Raw genomic sequence first — 16,466 nt, 5'->3', positions numbered from 1 at the left:
TGGCTAGACAACACTAGAGTACACTTTTATGCTATGGCTAGTTTTGAAGACTTAGCTTTGCCCGGCCACTATGAGACTGTTTTCCTTGACCCATGTCTTGGGCTGCACATGGATCTGTGACTGGTTCATGAAAGCTGATAAGGACAAGGATGGACGTATGAATTTCAAGGAGGTGCAGCACTTGCTCAGGATGATGAACGTGGCTATGAATGAAGACCATGCCTTCCGGCTCTTCCAAGTAAATTTGGGTGCTGTGGTGGGGAAGTTACGGTACTGGGTTGCATAGGGAAATCCCTGAGCTTGCTCTTCAAAATACTACAGCACCTCATTTCCACACATGATACACCATGGTGCACATATATTCACTTCTGTTTTTCTTTGCTCACACGCTGTGCCCCCAAACCTGGCTATTCTGTTGTCCAGTGTCATTATATCTCTCCGTCAAAGCATCATCCACCTGGCTGTGGCTCCTTGCCCATCTCTGTATGTTGTCTGTTGTCTAGTCAAACTCAGTGATATAGTACAGAAATCACTGCAGGTCACGTGCAGAGACATCTCATGGCATCCCCAAGTCTCTCTATTATGTTGTTGACCCCAATGGGGGCTGACAATAGAAACTGGCAAGAGCAGTGGTGGATCATCCCAGATCCAGAAGCTGCCCCCCATCCTACCCACACTCTTTATTTAATCCCCGACCCTTTACTACTCCTGCCTCCATATAGTCATTTTATGGTAGTTTAAAGCTCCTTGGGCAAGGACCACATGGCTATGATGTACTGTGCATCAGCTAGGGCACATTTAGTGCTGTAGTAGTAGCAGCAGCAGTGTCTTAATGAGTAAACCTCTGATCCTGTATGTCCTGTGTAGCCAATGTGGTACCCTCCAGATGTTGCAGACTACAAACTCCCATCACCATCCTTCAACCACTGGCCAAGCTGACAGGTTGGAGTTGTAGTCCAAGCCATCTAGATGGCCTCACACTGGCTGGCTCTGCCTCGCCCCATTGCTTTTATCACAATGTTCTCCTTTCTGCGCAAAGGACCCCCTTGGTCAGAGACCCTTCCATTCCTTGCAGATGGCCGACAAATCAGAGACAGGTACACTGGAGGGGGAGGAGTTTGTGCTCTTCTACAAAGCACTGACTCAGCGGGACGAGGTGCTCGAGTTGTTCCAGGAGTACTCCGAGGATGGCAAAAAGCTGACACTGTTGGAGTTTGTGGACTTCTTGCAACAGGAGCAGATGGAGGGGGCTGGCACTGATGAGCTCGCCATGGAGATGATTGACAGATATGAGCCGTCTGAGACAGGTTGGCGGGGTGGGGGTGGAGGAGGGGGGAGAGCTGGCGGGCCCACAACCTGGACAAGTGCCCCCAGTTAGCACAGGTTGGCCCTCGAATAGTGCCAAATCCTCTCTCAGAATAGGAGCTCCCAGGCATTGAGGGGGAGAGGGTATCTGTGTGTCTCTCTTGTCCCACTAGATCTCCACAAAGCACTTATCACCACCTGTATCAGTTTCATGACGCCAATTGCCATAGAAACTGATGCTTTCCCCCAGCACTCCAAAGGCTCCTCTTTCATGGGCTTTGTCCAGTTCAGTGTCTTTTGTTTTTTTCAGAGGCTAATTCCTCCTCAGTATTGTTCTCTCTCCAACTGGCTCTCTCTTCCCACAGCCAAGGCTCGCCACATCCTGAGCATTGATGGGTTCCTCATGTACCTCTGCTCCCCCGATGGCTCCATCTTCAACCCTGAGCACAGGACGGTCTTCCAGGATATGTCTCAGCCCCTCTGCCATTACTTTATCTCCTCCTCCCACAACACATACCTGATGGAGGACCAGCTGAGAGGACAAAGCAGCGTCGAGGGATATATCAGGTAATCACAATCGAAAGGCAGTTGACTCACTTCCATAACAAAGCCACTCACAAGATACCTTTCACCATTATGACCTTTGTAAGATGTGCTCTTTACACAAAGCTTGGTGACCAAACCACTTGCTATAGAGCAAATTCAAATACATGTTAAGCAAGAGAAAAGCCTACCAGAAATCTGCATCTCAAGGCCTAGTCCCCAGATCTCCTCAGCTTTTTATAAAACATTGACTGGAATTGCTTCACACACTGATGATTGGATTCCCATAGATTGGATTCCCTCAACATTACAACCTCTTCCCCCAAAAAAACTTTCCTCACTTATTGCGCCTGAGAGTGCAGTTCCTCCGCAGTAAAGTAATGACATGACAAAGGCACCAGAATGCCAGAGATGTCAGCCACTGGTGGTATGGATTGAATTCTGGGCCTTCCAGAACCAGGCCTGGAGCCCAGTTGCCAGAACCATTGCTTCTGTGTTGGAAACCACAGGCCTTCTAGGGTAGGGTTACAAGAAGTCAAAATCCATTAAAAGGCACTATCTTTTCTTAAAGGGGCAGCATTGTCATTCCTTCTACCTAATACCAATACACAGGTTTGCTATCACTAAACAACTGACCCTTGTGAGGGCAGAACAGCCACACTTGGCTTTACTCAAAGTGTGCAGAATTTTTGGCTCTCCAGATGTTGCTGATCTATAACTCCCATCAGTCGCAGCAAGTATAGCCAATGTCCAGGGGTGGTGAGAGTTGTAGTCCAGCAACATCTGGAGGGCCAGATGTTCCCACAGCTGCTTTACTCTTCCCACTTTCTCCTTCACTTTCTGGTTCAGCAAATCTAAGGATGGAGGAATCTGTCAATTTCTCCCAATTCCTCTTTTTTAAGTTCAGTTCCACATCATATTTCCACATCAGTTTGCATTTGTATGTTTTTTAAGTGTCTTCATGAAAATCTACCAGGATTTTAGTGATGATTTCTTCCAATATACATTTTGTATGCAATTTTGCCTAATCTAGGTTTTTGCAAAGCAACTTTCCTTACTATAATGCATCTTGGTGTGCTATTTTCATGAACATATGCGTTTTTATGCTTACTTTATACTATTGTACACATTACATGGTTGGATAACTGCACTGCAAAATTCAGAGAAATGTGAATGTCAAAGAAGCACTATGTTTCAATTTGTGTATTTTTTGAAAAGTGTGAATTATGGGCTCACAAAAAGGTACCCACATTTTCATGTTATCCACAATGTTTACTTCCTGCCTTTGGAGAGAAGACGGATGTAATGTGTACAGAGTGGAGGGGCTGAGCTGGAAATGCTACTTATTATTTCCCCTGAAAAATGGTTCCGCAAGTTTCAAGTAGAATATAGCTGTGTCCAGTGCTGACTGGCTTCCCCACCCATTCCTGTAATGTTGCCAAGACCCTTCAATCCCTGGAGGAGTTTTGTAGTTTCAGAAGTGCCCATTTTGAAATAATAAGGTGATTAATAAATGGATAAAATGCATGAAAATTCATGCAGCACTTAAAAAAAAATTTACCCCAGCTGAACCCTGGTGACAAGGGAAAACTAGTAGGTGACCCAGCATTTGATATTCTTTGATTTGCTGCTGTGTGTACCTTTTCAGTGATGAAGTTGGAAGGAAGCTGGGCTTTCGCCCTGTAAATCAGGGACCCACTCAGACCTCTCCTTTTATATTACCTTGGTCTTCATCCCCTCCAGTTTAATATTCAAGCACTGAGCTTGAATGCCCCCAAAGTGGAGAGATGCCTGGTGCAACCAATGCTGGTTTCAGGCAAGCACAGGCAAAGTATGACCTGAGAGCCTTTTTACCTCAAAGGATTTGGCATTGTAAAAAGTGATTCTCCCACCCCCATGTTTCAAGCTAGCAGCAAAGGGTGCTACTCACAGACCAAGAGGCTAAGAAGGGCTCATGAATTGCCTTCTTTTCCTCTGCAGGGCTCTGAAGCGGGGCTGCCGGTGCCTAGAGGTGGACTGTTGGGACGGATCTAATGGGGAGCCCATTGTCTACCATGGCCATACCTTTACCTCTAAGATCCCCTTCCGGGAAGTTGTGACAACCCTCGATAAATATGCCTTCCGGGTAGGTTGGACTTTTCTGCCACAAGGGATGGGGTCAGCAGGGTGGAATTGTGAAGGCTGCTAATTTGTTATCCAGCCAAATTCAAGGTGTCGCTTTTGATTAAATTCCCCCAACCTCCAGACGGCACATCAAAGTTGTGAGAGCCTAATTTTAGTTCCAGTTGTCCCCAAACCCCTCCCCTTTTTAGATTTAAATAGGGCACACCATCTTTCCTTCTTGTTGTTTCAAATGGTTGTGGTTCCATAGTTTTGCCACATCCCAGCAGTGGCTTCATTTCTTTCTATCCTACTTGTCTGGTCTCCAGGAATCCTAAGGGTGGCTCGCTATCCCTCAAACAGTTCTATTCCCCTCATTATGTCATCAAACTCCACCTTCAACCTCCCACACTTTAGGGCTATTACTGCCTCTAACTTCTTATGTCTCCATTCTCCCAGGCTTCTAAATACCCCATTATCCTGTCTCTTGAGAACCACTGCAGCATAGAGCAGCAGGACATCATGGCCCAGCAGCTGAAGGGGATTCTGGGAGATCAGCTCCTCACCACCACCATTGATGGACGTGTCCCAGTGCAGTTGCCTTCACCAGAGGTGGGGACATGGTGTTGTCAATTGTCTTTCCTTAACCTGGTCGTACAGAGCTTGACTGCAATCCTAGGACTGTTATTTTAACTCTCAGGTGACCCAAATTCTTTTACGTATTAGTCTGATGTATTGAAATGGTGGCCATAGGAAGGGGAGGAGCCAGAGGTGAGGGGTGAAGGTTAAGGCAGATGAAGGGACTGGAGGGGGTTCCAAAGGAGCTATTGTGGGAATTAAACCATTTTTTGTCAGAACCACTAAAGGGAACTTCAAGAAGAGAATTAAAGGCAGAAAGGAGCACTGGAGGAACAGAGGTATTGGAGGGAGAAGTATTGGGGACACTTTGTTAAAATCATGGTGAAAGATTGAGTAAAAGGACATCGGGGGACCTTTAATTGAGCAGGATGTTTGCTGTGAGCATATTTAAGAGGCTGTCATACTTGTGGAGCAAGGCAGAGTTTTACAGGACAGCCTGGCTGAGCTGGTGTTGGCTAGAAGCCCTTCCCCATCGCCTGAACTCAAAGCACCATCATGTCTGCCCTGATATGACCCACCCTGTGTCCTCATGCAGGAACTGAAGGGCAAGATCATCCTGAAAGGGAAGAAGATTGGACACCTGGAGGATTATTTGAATGGGCATCTGGATGAGCCGCCTGAGCGGGAAGAGGAGGAAGAGGAGGAAGAGGGACCAGAGGCAGAGGAAGAAGTCCTGCGCAATGAAGACAAGAAGAAAGAGAAGGTACATGGAAACCCTGGTTAGTTGGCTCTTTAGAGGTAGTGGCAGCTATGTTTTGAGGATCCATCCTGGAGTTGCCGGCACAAAGTTCACATAGCAGTTCAGGTACGTCCAGTCTTTATGAGCATTCATTATAATGTGTTTGTGGGGAGGTTATGCAACAATTTGCCAGCCAAGTGTTGATACGTCTTCCCATTAATCGTTTGCTCATCCCTCAATTTCAATGCATTTCCCCATCATTTCCCCAACTGCTAAAAGTCCGGGGTTTGTTTGCTTTAAAAAATGGTTGCACTAGTGTGGTAGAGCGATATGCACTTGAACCTCACCTGCCAGATACCGACAGGTGGGAGGTACCTGCCCGCAAAAGCAGGAGTGACTGACGACAATACACACATACAGGTTAGTTTTTGATAGAATGTGAGCTACATTGATTCTACTGGGAAACCCGGAAACCCTGATCTGGAGAGAAAGCAAACTTTCTTACACTGCACTACAGCCTTTGAATCATTTGGAGTTGGTGGCTCTTTCTCAGGAGCGAAAGGGGGCTCTTCTCCTATCGCAGGAATATGTGAAGCTGCCTTTGTATGTGAGTCAAACCACTGGTCCGTTGGGTTCTCTGACTAGCAGCTCTCTCCAAGCTCCCAGGCAGGGTTTTAAATTAGTCTTTTTAAAAATTGGAAATGCCAGGGATGCAAAGCGCATAGGCTCCCTGCTGAGTTATGACTCCTCCTAACAAAAGACAGGTAAAGTTCCCAGGGCCAAAACTCTACCTGCCTCCACCAGTTAAAGGCAAAAGGAGCCTTCCCCCCACAAAGCCTGATATTTTGATTCTATTTTTAGCAGGTGTGGGACTCAACCTTACACCCGTGTCTGCAGTACACATGGTCATCATTTACAAGTTGGTCTCACGTTCTTTGCAGAAGGCCAAACAGTCCCTCTCCCAGGAGCTTTCTGACTGCATTGTCTACTGCAAGAGTGTGCCCTTTCACAGCTTCCAGCACTCCCGCAGCCACTACAAGTCTTACGAGATGTCCTCCTTTGCTGAATCCAAGGCCCGCAAGCTCATCCGAGAGGCTGGTGAGAAACCGGGGATGGAGGCAGCCAGCAGGCAAGACATTAGGAATGTGCATTGGCGGGCCCGTGACTCCTCTGACTCCTCCCCAACATACACTAAGATGTTAATGTTTTGCCCCATATTGCCAAGCAGTCAGAAAGTCAGAGGCAGCCCTCCCTGATTCAGTTTCCTTTGGGTCAGAGAACATACCGGCACAGCATAGTGGAAGCAAACAACCTCTTGTAAGCAGGCAGCAAAGCCACTCTAATTCTGCATCAAATTCCCAGAAAGCAGTTTGTGAAGACCTACACACGCATTGGGGTGGGGTGCGCACCCTAATTTCAACTAACCAGCTAGAAATTCCATGTTCTCTGTCTACATTTTAGGTAAACTGGATGCAAACTGTTTCTCTGACACACACATCACTTAGTTGCAGAGGGTCACATTCTCCAAGCACTAATAACTGGAGAGGGGGTTCCCCAAATACCAGATTTCTAAACTTTTGGTGTGCTAACTACCTCCTGCAGGAAATGACTTCATCCGCCATAATGCCTGGCAGCTGACACGCATCTTCCCCAGCGGTCTGCGGACGGACTCCTCCAATTACAACCCCCAGGCAATGTGGAATGTGGGGTGCCAGCTGGGTATGCCAGCCCCAGAAGGATTTAAGGGGTGGGTGGGTGAGGAAGTCACCCTTGTGTTGTTTTTTTCAGAGCTGCAGCTCCCAGAGTGGTCTAGCCATCAGACCCTCTTCCCCCGGAACTTTGGGGATTGTGAGCGGAATAGAGTCTCCTAGCATCTCTTGGCACCTTGAACAGAGTGCAGGATTGTGTGTGTGTGTGTGGAGGAAGCCAGGACTAAAGTGGCGCGATACTGCTTTAAGTGCAGATGGGGCTTTAGATGGCTTTTAAAAGGGAGATTAGACAAACTGCTGGGGGATAAGGCTACTGATGGCTATGAGTCATAATGTCTGACTGCTACCTGAGAATCAGCAGCAGCTTTCCTCTGACTAGCAGTCACTGGGGAACGAGAGGGAGACTCAGACACAGACACAGAGAGACAGAGAGACAGAGAGCACACACTTGCACATCTGATTGACCATTGTGGGAAACAGGAGGCTGACTAAACAGGCCTTTGGTTTGAGCCAACAGGGCTATATTTATTCACTTATTCCCACAAATGCTGCCTCCCCTTCATTTGCCTAGCCTCAGAATCCTACTTTCTGGGAGGGGGACAAGTTGTCATATGCCAAGGAGTATTTTTGGCAAGATGGCAATCTAGGGAAGGGTTAACTACTCCTACTACACTGATCCTCTCCTGGAAATCCCCTCCTGCATTTGTGTCTCAGCAAACTTTGCTGAAGTACCAAGCTGTTCCACCCTTGGATATTGTAAGTAAGTAAGTAAACCTGATCCCAGCATCTGAAGGCACATAAGGTTACGACATTGCAGGTCTGGGGGTGACTGTTTGGGAGCCATATGTATGCCACACTGGGTTCAGAAAGGCAAGATGTAAAATAAATATACAGTGTGCTTCAGAGTGTTCAAAGTGGTGCTTTATAAATAATAGTTATTTATTCTGCTATTGCCAAGCTTTAGCAGTCAAAACTGGGCTTTAGAGCATGGCTGTTCTTATATGGGGGAAGGGTTTTCCCCCCAACTCTTCTGAATGTTGGTTTCCTCAGCTTTCTTCAAGCTTGCAAATGCAGATTCGAAAGGCAGGAACTGAGGAAAGATAGAGATCCAGAAATGGGACAAGCTGCAGCCAGTGAAAGTGGGTGTAGGGAGGGAAACACTAAGACAATGATATGTCATGTTTTCTCCCCCATTATTAGGGAGATGTGGGTTGATGGCCCTCTCTCCACAGTGTGCAGTTTGGGCTTTAATTTGAATTTCTAAGATGCCTTGTATGGAAGAAGCTAGAAAGAGCTAGAAGACTGCTCTCTTGTTTGCCTCCAATTGCTGCTGGTCTGAAAGATTCCTGTCTCCTCCTCCTCCCAGTGGCCTTGAATTTTCAAACGGCTGGTACAGAGATGGACTTGTGCGATGGGCTCTTCAGTAAAAATGGCCGCTGTGGCTACGTGTTAAAGCCGAGCTTCATGAAAGACCCAGAGACAGCCTTCAGTCCTGAGAACCCCCAAAGCAGGGAGAATGGTAGCCCCCTGAACATAGCCATTAAGGTACTGTGTGAGTTTGTTGCCCATACCTTAACCTAACAGGGCTTTTAGGATTTTAGAGAAAAGCTTATTGGAATAAGAAGCTTCCAGATGTCCATGAGAGAATGTGGCCCCCATCTTGGAAAATTTCTGTCCGACCTAGAGAGAGGCTTTATCTACCCTGCTATCTTTTAATAGCTACTCAGTGCTACTATCCTACTTGCAGATGTGGGGAATATTTGACTCTCATGTTGCTGAACTAACATGGCCACTGGCCATGCTTCTGGGGCTGATGAGAGTTGTAGGTCAGCCATGTCTGGAGGGCCAAAGTTTCCCTATACCTGGTTGAGTCAAAGATCAACTTCTGTTGGGAAAGCTGAGTTTGGGATAAAGTGGTACCTCGGTTTTCGAACGTCTCCTTGATGAACATTTTGGTTTTCAAACGTCGTAAACCCGGAAGTAAATGCTTCGGTTTTTGAGCACTTTTTGGAAGTCGAACATGCCACACAGCTTCCGTTTTGAGTTTTCCCAATGGAGTTTTCCATTTTGAGGCTTCCGTTTTGAGTTTTCGGTTTTTGAACGTTTCAGAACTCGAACGGTCTTCTGGAGCAGATTACATTCAAAAACCAAGGTACAGTACCACTGTATCAAGCAGGCAGAGTGTTGTTCCAAGTCCTTTGTGTCTTTGGGCTTATATGCCAAAGTGACCAACTTCCTTTGTCACTGTTTTGAGCTGCGTGAGTTGCAGGGTGCAGTTGCTGACACATTGCTGTTTGCACATATGGACTTGACTGCTCTTCTATGCTCACCATAACCTTCTCTTCCAGATCATTAGTGGGCAGCAACTCCCCAAGATGCCCAACAGCAAAGAAGGCTCCATCATCGATCCACTAGTGCGAGTGGAGATTCATGGGATCCCTGCTGATAGTGCCAAGCAGGAGACCAAATATATTGATGATAACGGTGAGGCAATTCTCTTGGTCATTGTAAAGAACTGCTGAGATGGGGTTTTATGTGGACCTCATGCATGTGTCAACATGGATGCTCCTCATTCTTATTTACTTAAGGATGAATGAATATCCTGGTGTTATCTGTGCCAAGGGAACTCAGATTCTACATTTTACAAAACCAAATTCTTCCATAGGAATGAATGTCCTTAAAATACTAGGCATGTCAGGCATGGTTTTAAATTGTGATGTTTTTGTTTTTGGTAAGAACTGGGGTGGTAAAGTACAAGGAAGCAGCAGAGGTGGAAACAGGTAACAGGGGAAGGATTTATTAGGGGGACTTGGAGCCCCAAAGAAGCAAATAACTCTTGTGTAGGGCATATGAGCCACCTTTGGAAGCCTTGGGTTTCCATGTCTGTGGCCTACCACACTGGGCACAATCCAGCAAATGTGAGTTGTATGACTAAGCCTCTTTGAAAACAGTGGATTGGTATGTGATGATGTTCTTATGCTGTTCTTATGTATTGTATTTATTATTTTAGCCAGTTTGAAATGTCTTACCTAAAGAGCAGCCCATAAATACATTAAAATAAAACAAAATGAGCCGATTTGCCCCATTGACATAAGTGAAGCTTCACCTCATGACTAACATGTGTCCATTCTCCATTACATTTTCCTATTTTCCTTCACACCCAGGCAGGGTAGAAACTTGCATAGTCATTTTGAAAAGGAAGTTGAACTTTGCAAAAAAGGTAAATTCTCCACCAAGGTCCCACAATAGTATATGCATATCTTCTTCCTTCTTCTTTGGCAACCACTCGTAGCTGAGTAAGATTGTCTTCCATAAACATAGTTTTAACAATGAGTCCGTAAGTGACTGTGGAGACCAATTCTGGATCCACACGTCCTTCCACAGTGGGGACATTGGTTTCCCACTTAAAGGCATCTTCTCTCTTTTTTCCTGGGGCATTGAAAATGCTAAAAGCCCAGTTGGACCATTCAGAGTGGTAGAAAAGTGATGCAAAGAGGGCAGGTGTTTTTGAGGTTAGACAATAAACTGACCAGAGCAGTTTAGGAATCTCAGAAGCAGCAATGCAGAGGGAAGTTGTGTGAGATTTTATGGAGGTGAAGATGGAGAGAGGCTGGGGGACACATAGAGATTATGTGCTGTGACAACACCCTCTTTTCACTTTAATATCCCTGGATAGGTTTTAACCCACAGTGGAATGAGGCCTTTCAGTTCCAGGTTTGGGTACCAGAGCTGGCACTTCTGCGCTTTGTGGTGGAGGATTATGACAAGGCATCTCGGAATGACTTTGTGGGACAGTACACTCTACCTCTTACTAGTGTCAAAGCAGGTGAGCATCTCCCTCTTAGCCCTGTGGGGTGTGATTATCTTGTGCCAGTTTGCTACCAAGATCAAGAGACGAATGCATCCCTGGCAGGTCAGTCAAGGTTAGCCAGAGACAGTTATTTGCGTACATAAGGAAGGCAGACTAAGTTACCCCCTTCAACAGAGACTGTAACAACTCAGTAAATCAGCACATGGATATTATGATTACAGCACAGCACAAAAGTACATAGGATTAGATCCAGACTCTGTGCTCATCCACACCTCCGTTTGCCCTGCCACTTTCCCCTGGAGAAACCTGTGGTTTACTGGTAAATGGAGCCAAACAGCAATCAGGTTTTCGTTGAGTTGCCATTTGTTCCAATTCAGCAGTAAAGAGCATGTTTTCCAGGGGAAAGCAGTGGGGCAAAGGAATAGCCACTTGGACCTATTTTCCAGGCACAAGACAAGTGGAAGTGTGGAGGAGCCCTTAATGGCTACCAGGGCCCTTCTAACCATGTCTTCTCAGAAGTACCGGTAAATCCCACTGAGTTCAGTGAGGCTTACCCAGGTAAGTGGAATCAGGAGTGCATTGTAAGCTTGGATTCAATCAATCAGTTTGATTGAGATGCAGTTAAAGATGCTGCCCTTTTAAACCTATACAGCTGCTCCCTGAATTCTATTTTATTTATTTTTTACTTTTAATCCCAAAGCAGGCCTGACGTTTATCACAACACACAAATTAACTCTCCCCCATGAGAAGTACAACTCACTTTGCAGGATGGCCGGGGGGGCAGGAATATGTATGATTCCATCCTCAGAATCAATGGGTTTGCTTCCTTAGTATTAGTTATTACCATACTTGTAGCTGCTCCTAGATCACACTGCAGAGTTTTGCATTTCCATCCCATGTACATACATTAATTTTTATTTTTTGTAGGGGGAGGGAGGGAGCTCATGTTGCCTCCATCTAGTGGAGAAGAGAAATCCTGGGCCCTGTATTGGTGCTAGAATACACACTTCTACAGGCTGTAGCTGTGATCAACCGAATAAATGCATCTGCTGCAGGACAAGCAGAATATATATATATATAAATCTACTCAAAGGAATGGGAGAAACCCACAATTTGTAACCATTCAGAGGAAATTCAAGAGACAGCCAAGAAAAGCTGACTATAGAGACAAATGTGCTCTCTGCCCATGGGTGTGGCCAGGAACCTCAATCAATGTACTTTCAATGCTTTTCAATATTTTTTGTGGATTGGGGGGGCAGTGGCTGCCCCCCAATCCCCCCTTGGCTACACCCATATCTCTGCCTGTAGCATTATCTAGAGGTCAGCAGGAGAGCACAGGCTATGCATGCCCTGGTTTGTGTGTGTTTTTAGGATCCCACCAGGGCTCTGCTGGTTATAGCAGGCAGAGTTGGGCTGGATGGACCAGTGGTTTAACTCAGGGATAGCAAGCATGGGACTCTCCAGGTGTTGTTGAAGTACAGCTCCCACAATTGCTGGCCATTGGCCGTGCTGGCTGAGGCTGATGGCAGCTGGAGCCCAACAACATGGTTGGTTACCCTTGGCCTAACTCAACACAAGGCAGCTTCAAACACTGTGCGTGGCTTCTTCTTTTTTTTTTTGTCTCCCATGCAGGATACCGCCACATCCACCTTCTTTCCAAGGATGGGACGGGGATCCCACCAGCCTCCCTATTTGTCCATATCCAAATCAGGGAGTTGTCAACAGAGAGTGACTAAAGCAACTGTGTCTCCAAATACAGCTCTTCCCTCTCTGCCCCATTTAGGTTGGAGAATGTGGGGGGAGGGGGAGGGGGAGGGAAGGTGACAAGAGTTGTCTTAAGAATGGATGCCATACCCCACTCCATCTGCCTGCCTCTCTTGTTCCTACACAGCACTGGACTGAAAAGTTACTTTGCACTACTATATATATATATATATTATTATTTTTTTTTCAAAACAAAAACCCAACCCAACAGTTTTGTATCATTTTGCTGCTATTTTTTTAAAGAAAGAATTTAAACTATTGTGATTTGCACAGTTCCCAGACCCTCCCACTATATCTGTCCACTTGTATGGTTCAGTTTTAAAATCTACCTCCGTTGTGCAAAAAGGGCAGGATAGGCTACTGCAGCCACAAATGGGACCTACCCCAAAGCAGACTTAACGATATTCAAAAGGAAGAGTGAATTTCTTTCAATAACGTCAGCCAACCATCAAGTCTTTCCAAAGGGCTTTGTTTTTCCACCTGTCTTCAAGGGCAACTCTCCTGATCTGGGCCCAGAAGTAGGTCCAGTCTGCTGGCCACCTTTAAAGTAGCATCAGAAGGTGGCTGATCAAGCTTTTCCTGGATGCTCCTGACAAGATTTGGCAATAACTGAGAGAAGCGAGAAAGGATTCCGGTGTTGACTCTTGTGGCATCTCCTCTTTCTAACTGAGCAAAAGAGACAGGAAGAAGCTAAGCTGTTGGACCACCTGCTCTTTTTCCTTGCAGATTGCATGAGAAAGGGGAAACCCTGCTCTATTTATTCCCCTTGCCCAATCTGAATGGTACTGATATACTGCAAGATTTTCCCTTCCTCGTCTCCTAGCTGTAGCCCTCCCGTTACCACCACCCAGTTAGCAGCTAATAGGGTGCTTGTATATATGGATGTTTATCGCTTAGCAAACATTTGACAAGATGCATCTGGGAAACTGACATCGCACATGGAAAGCCTTCCACAGAGCCGCTAACAATACTTTCCAATGGAGACAGTTTGCACAGCTAGGTAGAAGCCATCAAATAATGTACAGTGTGTGCCTATAATTATCAGCCCTCAGGGAAAGAGTAGAAAGGACTTATCCCACTGATTCCTTGAAGACTGCCATAAAGATAGAAGGAATGCCAACAACTCCTTTTCTCAGCTCAATAACCATTGGCTTCCTGTCAAGTATGTGTTGGCCAAGGAGCTCTGACAGTCTAATTCTGCCTTTATATAGAAAGATGTTGGCTAGACTCGAATCATCCTCTAAATCAACTCCAAGTAGGAAGTGATAAGATTCTTATAGATGAGCTTGTCTTTTTCTGCATCAGTACTAACAATATGCATACAACTGACTCCTCAGTAAGAATTCTTCCACGGCAGGAATGCCTTGGTATTCTCAAAGCCTCCATAAACATAATGCCTTTCTTCTGATGCAATTAAGATGCTAGCTCCACAAAAATGTGATAGGAACAATGGTCACCAACACAGAACCCACAGGTGACAGTGCATCAACTAGTTCCTATGGTGCTCAAAAAAGGTCTCAGCAAACATCTCAAAAATCCATAATGTGCAAGAGACTGTTTGAGCTTCTTGTTCAACCCTATTTCATTAGATACCGGATTGTACATGCTTTTGGTGTCCTCCTCCCCCTAATGATTGGGGGGGGGGCTGGGCTATCTGTACCATTTGTGGTCCTCCTTGTCTGTTCTCTTAGTCATGTGGTAGTCATTTTCTGTTATGCCACATTCCTACAGCAGCCATTTTGTGACTGGTACCCGCAGCACTTCCTCAAAAAATGTACCCAGTGGCACAATTCTTATTACTGTTATTATTAATTAGTTTTGTTTCCCGCCCTTCATCCAAAAATCCCAGGGCAGTTCACAATAGAAAAATACAAAATGAGAATACAAACTGCATAATAAAACGTAAACAAAAGCAAACCATTAATTCCCCTCCCACAAACACCGTACATTTAAAAGGCTACAGAATGCTAATCACTTGAATGCCTGGTTGAAGAGAAATGTTTTCACCTGGCACCTAAGTTCCAGGTGGCCTTCCCTGGGGAGAGCATTTCACAAACAGGGAGCCACCACAGAAAAGGCCTGTTCTTATGTTGACACCCTATTAGCCTCTTGTGGAGGCACACAAAGAAAGGCCTCAGATTATGATCACATTGTTTGGGTAGGTTCGTGTGGGGAGGGGCAGTCCTTGAGGTATTGCAGTCTTCAGCCGATTAGGGCTTTATAGGTCAAAACCAGCACTTAGAATTGGGCCTGGAAACTAATTGGCAGCCAGTGCACTCAGGCCAGGATTGAAGTAATATGCTCAACCTGTTTTGCCCCAGTGAGCAACTTGGCTGCCAAATTCTGCACCAGCTAAAGTTTCCGAACCATCTTCAGAGGCAGCCCTACATATAATGCGTTGCAATAAACTAACCTATAGGTTATCAGAGCATAGATGACAGAAGTTAGGCTATCCCTGCCCAGATAGGGGCATAGGGGTAGGGCCATCAGCCCAAGCTGATGGAAGGCATTCTGGGTTGCTCAGGCCACCTGAGCCTCAAGCGACAGCAAAGGACCCTGAAGTACCCCCAAGCTATGTATTTGCTCCTTCAGAGGGAGTGCATCCCCATCAAGAACCTCCCATCCATCCGGTGTAGGGAATCACCCACTAGCAGTACTTCAGTCTTAGGTGGATTAAGCTTCAGTTTGTTTGCTCTCATCCTGTCCATTACCAAGGCAAAACAACAAGGTTGCTTGCCCCTATAGCCATGGCTCAGCTCCTTACCATTTAGTCTGGTCTCGCAGTAGGTATACTCCAGTGCTTTTGTGCTCAGTTGTTAAATTATCCAGTCACACAAAATAGTGCGTGTACAACTTCCACATAGCAGCCACAGGCTTCTGCCTCTGAGAGGCAACCCTTTTGTGTGGAATGATTTTTGCTGGGAAGCAGAAATAGCAGATAGAACTACAGAGGCCTGCTGGTTGAAAAATCAAAAGACAGGATAACTCACCGCAACTCTAAGATAGCCAAGAGAAGAGGAATTTGATACTATAAAAGCTGCCTCCATCTTAAGTCTAAATGGGCTAGAGCAGTGAGGCAGCCAATGTGGTGGCTGCTGAACTACAACTCCCATTATCCTTTACCATTAGCCAGGTTGACAAGGGATGATGGGAGTTGTAGTCCCTCATCATTTGAAGTACACCCTGTATGCACCCCACTGGAGGCCAGTTGCACTTTGCCAGTCCCAGATCAGGGATAGTCAGCATGATGCCCTCAATGCTGGACTCCAACTCCTAGCATACCTGGCCACTGAACATGCTATCTGCTGCTGATGATGGGAGATGTTGTTCAACTATATCTGGAAAGTGCCTGGTTGGCTGCCCTTGGGCTAGAGTCTCACAGAGCAAAAACCTAATTCATGTGGAAACAGCACTTTGGCTGTGACAGATGTGACACAGTTACCTGCAAGCTAGCTTGCCTGTTTACAGCATGCCTATGCATCCAGTCAGCTTGTCTTGTTCTCTAGCCACAACCCTCCTACTTGTACATCTTTGTTTAACTCAGGTATGTTTACAGATGCAATATATGTCTAAAAATGTCTATAGCAATGCATGGAATGTCATTTACTTCCCAAATACTGCCTCCTTTGTAAAGGGCCGAGACCCTACATATGCAAATTGGTTTTATCAAAATAATAAAAAGACAAGTTAAAAATGGTCTGAAATTCCCTGTTGCAAGGTGTGCCTAGAATGCTGGGAGTTTCAAACACTGTAAAGCGGGGAGCTGAGGAGACATACAATTCTGCCATGGGGTAATTTATGCACATTTTCATGGCTTCGTTTCATTGCACAATTTAGATTTTGGCTAACTGAAGGTTGGGAATAAAGATTAAAACACAGGGAAAATGAAGAGCTATAGAAAAGAAGCAAAGAAGTC

The 16,466-nt window shown here is 45.8% G+C and overlaps 1 protein-coding gene across 1 annotated transcript in view; it reads left to right on the top strand.

Annotated features, from left to right (window-relative positions):
• The window catches only part of PLCD4 (phospholipase C delta 4), a 34,537-nt gene extending 18,293 nt beyond the window's left edge, over positions 1-16,244 (top strand). Inside the window, exons 5-16 of the mRNA XM_082222430.1 lie at positions 111-238; positions 1,076-1,307; positions 1,671-1,872; positions 3,829-3,973; positions 4,408-4,560; positions 5,123-5,290; positions 6,208-6,364; positions 6,869-6,985; positions 8,342-8,520; positions 9,324-9,459; positions 10,652-10,801; positions 12,419-16,244. Coding sequence (XP_082078556.1) covers positions 111-238; positions 1,076-1,307; positions 1,671-1,872; positions 3,829-3,973; positions 4,408-4,560; positions 5,123-5,290; positions 6,208-6,364; positions 6,869-6,985; positions 8,342-8,520; positions 9,324-9,459; positions 10,652-10,801; positions 12,419-12,522 — 1,871 coding nt within the window. The 3' untranslated portion in view covers positions 12,523-16,244. The remainder of the gene's footprint in view (positions 1-110; positions 239-1,075; positions 1,308-1,670; positions 1,873-3,828; positions 3,974-4,407; positions 4,561-5,122; positions 5,291-6,207; positions 6,365-6,868; positions 6,986-8,341; positions 8,521-9,323; positions 9,460-10,651; positions 10,802-12,418) is intronic.
• The last annotated feature ends 222 nt before the right edge of the window (positions 16,245-16,466 follow it).

This window comes from Podarcis vaucheri, assembly GCF_965113315.1.
Source record: "Podarcis vaucheri genome assembly, chromosome: 1".
NCBI lineage: Eukaryota > Metazoa > Chordata > Lepidosauria > Squamata > Lacertidae > Podarcis > Podarcis vaucheri.
This window is presented reverse-complemented; position numbering and strand designations above follow the sequence as displayed.